The sequence below is a fragment of the Dermacentor variabilis genome, chromosome 6 (genome assembly GCF_050947875.1).
Source record: "Dermacentor variabilis isolate Ectoservices chromosome 6, ASM5094787v1, whole genome shotgun sequence".
Classification (NCBI taxonomy): domain Eukaryota; kingdom Metazoa; phylum Arthropoda; class Arachnida; order Ixodida; family Ixodidae; genus Dermacentor; species Dermacentor variabilis.
The window spans coordinates 66742714-66746533 of NC_134573.1; the positions used below are offsets into that span (position 1 = coordinate 66742714).

Sequence of the window (3820 nt, forward strand, 5' to 3'; positions counted from 1 at the left end):
TAAAACAGAGCGAGAAGTACATTAACACTCGCCCATTCTATTCCTTCAGCCAGGCGGTACTTCGTTCTCGCAAGCGAGAAACTCCTACTCCTTCGTGAATAGAAACAAATGGTTTCTTTAAATAACTCCTTAGTTAGGGTAAGTTACCGTCCCGTCAACGCTGTGGTTGTCAGTAAAACGTGCGCACCCAAACGCAAAGTTGCCTTCTTTTTCGAGTCACTCTCATTTTTTCTCCGTCTCTTCCTCTCCATATTTACGCGTTATGGACCGTTGCGCTCGGTGGCCGTGACAGGTGGAAGCGGGCTGCGGGGAGCAAGCTTTCTTCTCCGGCGGAACGACCCGGTCGTACCAAGTGTTCCTGCTTCCTCCGCATCATCGTTCCCGACTTGCTGCGCGTTCTTTGTTTTTCCCGCCCGCTCCTGTGGACGTTTCGGCCCCCGCTGAACCCTCCCTGGATGGGCGCGCACCGGGCGTCGCGGTCCAGCGAACGGTGCGAGGAAGTCGGCCACTGGTCCTGGCGCGGAAGGGCGTCTCCACCGCCTATAAAACGCGCGTCCTCCTTCCCTGGGGACCTTGTGCACGGTCAGGGGCACGCACACAAACGCATCATGGCCAGGAGAACGGGACCATCGCTGCTGGCACTGCTCGTGGCAGTGCTCTTAGTGGCGCCAAGCTCCGAGAAGAAGCTGCTCAAGCTGGCGCTACTGATGTCCGGAGGCACCACCTTCATCCCCATACCAGTGCCGCTCAACAAGAAGGTGCAGCACACCAAGTTTGTGCCCTACAACATACCGTACCCAGTGCCCGTGCCGTGAGTTACTACTCTTCTAAACTTGGCGTCGGTTAAAGTAGTGTCAGGAGGAACTCTCTTGTAAGGATGCAACCACAGTGTCTGACAGTGTTAGTGCATGTGCTTGATGCTAGGTGGCATGATCAGTAAGAGATTTACGGGGACATCACACCGCCGCGGAATTTCGCTTGGTTGTAGTAGTTTTACGCAATAGTGGTTGCTGGGGGCGCTTAAACATCGTTGCTTACGGAGTAAGCAGGCCGGCGCGGTTAATTAACCTCTCTCGCCTATTAAAAACGGCCCAATTATCGTGTTAAGGAGTCATTCATGCAAGTTCCCTAAAGTAACGCTTTACTTGCGCTGCTGTGAGAAAGGCAATAATTGCGCAGCTCATTTACATGTCGGCAGTTCTGTATGAGCATGACATGCACTTTTGCGTTTTAATTTCATGTGCCTTGCCGTATACGCGGCCCTCTGGTGCTCCGATAGCACTAAAGAAAAAATAAACAGCCCAAGAGACTAGGAAGCGCCTACCCGCTTTAACTATATCCTCTTCTTTATCCAAAACGAACCTAGGAAAAGAAGTTCCTAACGCTTTTAAAAGGTTCAACGCACCCTATTTCAACATCTAACAGTGCAAGATGGTTGCATAAGCGGGTTTGTAAAGCCTAAACGCCATGGTCGCAAATGTGGACACAACACGCTAAAAATTCCCGTGAGCTTCTCGCAGCCACCCTTCCTTTTAATGGCTGCCACAGCCGAGATATGAAGTGCTTCTGTGGAAGCTGGGTAAACTGCGCTACAAGCAAGCAAAGCTGCGCAATTCGAATCTCTCAGGCATTTGCGCTGAGGATTAATAATTGGCTCACATAAAAGTGGCCACATATGTGGATACTGGTAGCGAATGGTAAAGATGTCACAATGCTCTTGTACATGACGAAACAAAAATTTATTTGTATGGGCGGTTGGATTACGCCGATTACAGCGATATTGCTTCGGTGGGACATCAGCGAGCCAGGCCATTAAAGGCGGTACTTATTCCAACCACGCGGCATACAACCTCACTCTGTCCAGCCCAAGAAGTATGTTTGATAGTTAAGAACTCAGATTTAGTGATGATGCACTGAGTACGCCTTGCGCATTTCGGCAGATGTTATATGCTTAATCAAAAGCCATTTTCTCGTTTCACGGACAAAGTTGGTTTGGTAGAAAGGAGCGCTAAGAAAAAAAGAAAAAGAGACGTAACGGCACAGTGACACTTGCAACCAAGCACCAAGGCATGCTCAAGGGTTGCATAAACGAATGGTGTGGAAGCCTGTTCTTGGTTTCTTCTTTCTAGGGTCCACACGCACGAGCACGTGAGCCACGGCGGCAAACACGCGCATGTCAACTACGAGCCCAAGCACGACCACTCCCGGAGCAAAGTAGTGGTCATAGACGGCGACCGCCACGGTGGAGGGCACTACGGTGGGGGCCACTACGGTGGGGGCCACTACGACGACGGCTACTGGTGACCGCGTTGACGAACCTCCTCCGAGAACCCCCAATGAAACATATCCGGGCTGCGAAGCTTCAGCCCGGCCTCGTCGCCATGTGTGCATGAGTCACTGCGCTCACGCGTCCGAAGGCGTCAACACCTGTCTTTTTTTTTTCCGAACTAGAATGAATTTCAGGCGCCGTATCAACATCGCAGAGAGGCGATGATACTCAAGAAACGGCTATCGAAACGGGTATTTTATGGTATTTCACTGTAACAGGGTATATTGAAAGCGTGGAGAGAGATGAAATCTACGACTACAATAGCATATTACGTGCGTCCCTCAAATGTTGTGCCGGCGACAACATTGTGATAAAGAGCGAAAAGAATCCAATTTGCATATTCTAATGGTTTATGTCTTCGTGGGTGGTTCAGTTTGATCCTCCGCCCAAACCTCCCCCCCCCCCCCCGGGCCCCCTTTGTTTTTGTTTTACTGAGACGCAAAGCAACAGAGGAACCGTTGTCGATGCTACTCCAGACAACCACACTTTTGCACTTGGAATTATCGCACATGAAATTGTCGCCAAGTTGATGAGATTGTGGTCTGCCTCTAAGAAACGTCTGTTGTTGTAACCGCCCTCATCAATGTACATTCAATTGTTCTTTGTGGATATCTCTACAATGTACTGTGAGATGCTGATATGATAAATTGTATAATTCCTGCTCCTTTAGTAGGCAGCCTTTGACTGGAAATCTGAGGTATCGCTGCGCGGCCAAAGCTATCACTAAAGGGGGTCCCGAAAGAATAGAGAACCAATATCGCGTCAGTGACTGATTTATTTGGTCATATTGAAGATGTTGGTAACTTTTGTCGCCCGCTTTTCCAGAATATTGTGATTTCCTTGCGCCAACGAGGTTTGAATATAATTTCCTCGGCTTGCGCAAACGACGCCCATGTGGATCATGTGTATGAGTTGGCTGCACAGAGAGGTGGACAGAAATTGTACAAATGCGGGTTCCAATGTTAGCGTGTTCCATTCCAGCAATTTTACTTCTCCTTTGCGATTACCTTATGTGGTAAACTGTCTTTGTTTGGAAACTGTAAATAAATATTCATGAATGGTGTTGCTTTCCTTGTATTTGTGTACAGACCGATCTTTTCATTGTGTACGCGATGAACAGCGGTGAGCAGTGCCCATGAAAGTGCACTGCCGAGCGCTCGTGAAAACTTCCTGCAGGTGCACTTGAATTAGAGCGTTTGGATTCATGCCTCTATTTTGCTTCAGATCGGCCTAAATTATTTAGCATCGTGCTTAAATAAACATAACTGCAGGTGGATACGATACTTACTTGTTGAACCATTCCAGAGCAATATTCCCGATCATGGAACTGATTAATGGATACTGGCGACCTCTCTTCTTTAACCGGCCACGTTAAAGCCTTCATGCGTAAAGATGAGGTGTATGATATTGCTTCTAATTTTTTTGCGTTGTGCGAAGTATGATGTCTAAGTGCTCCCTTCCATTTACGGTCAAGGTTGTCTGTTGGAGGCT

General features: G+C 48.6%; 1 protein-coding gene across 1 annotated transcript; it reads left to right on the plus strand.

Moving 5' to 3' along the window:
- The first annotated feature begins 541 nt into the window (after window positions 1-541).
- Window positions 542-2662, plus strand: LOC142584195 (uncharacterized). Its single transcript, XM_075694356.1, has 2 exons — window positions 542-811; window positions 2130-2662. Exons 1-2 carry the CDS (start codon window positions 609-611, stop codon window positions 2302-2304), a joined length of 378 nt encoding a protein of 125 aa, XP_075550471.1. The 5' UTR covers window positions 542-608; the 3' UTR covers window positions 2305-2662.
- The last annotated feature ends 1158 nt before the right edge of the window (window positions 2663-3820 follow it).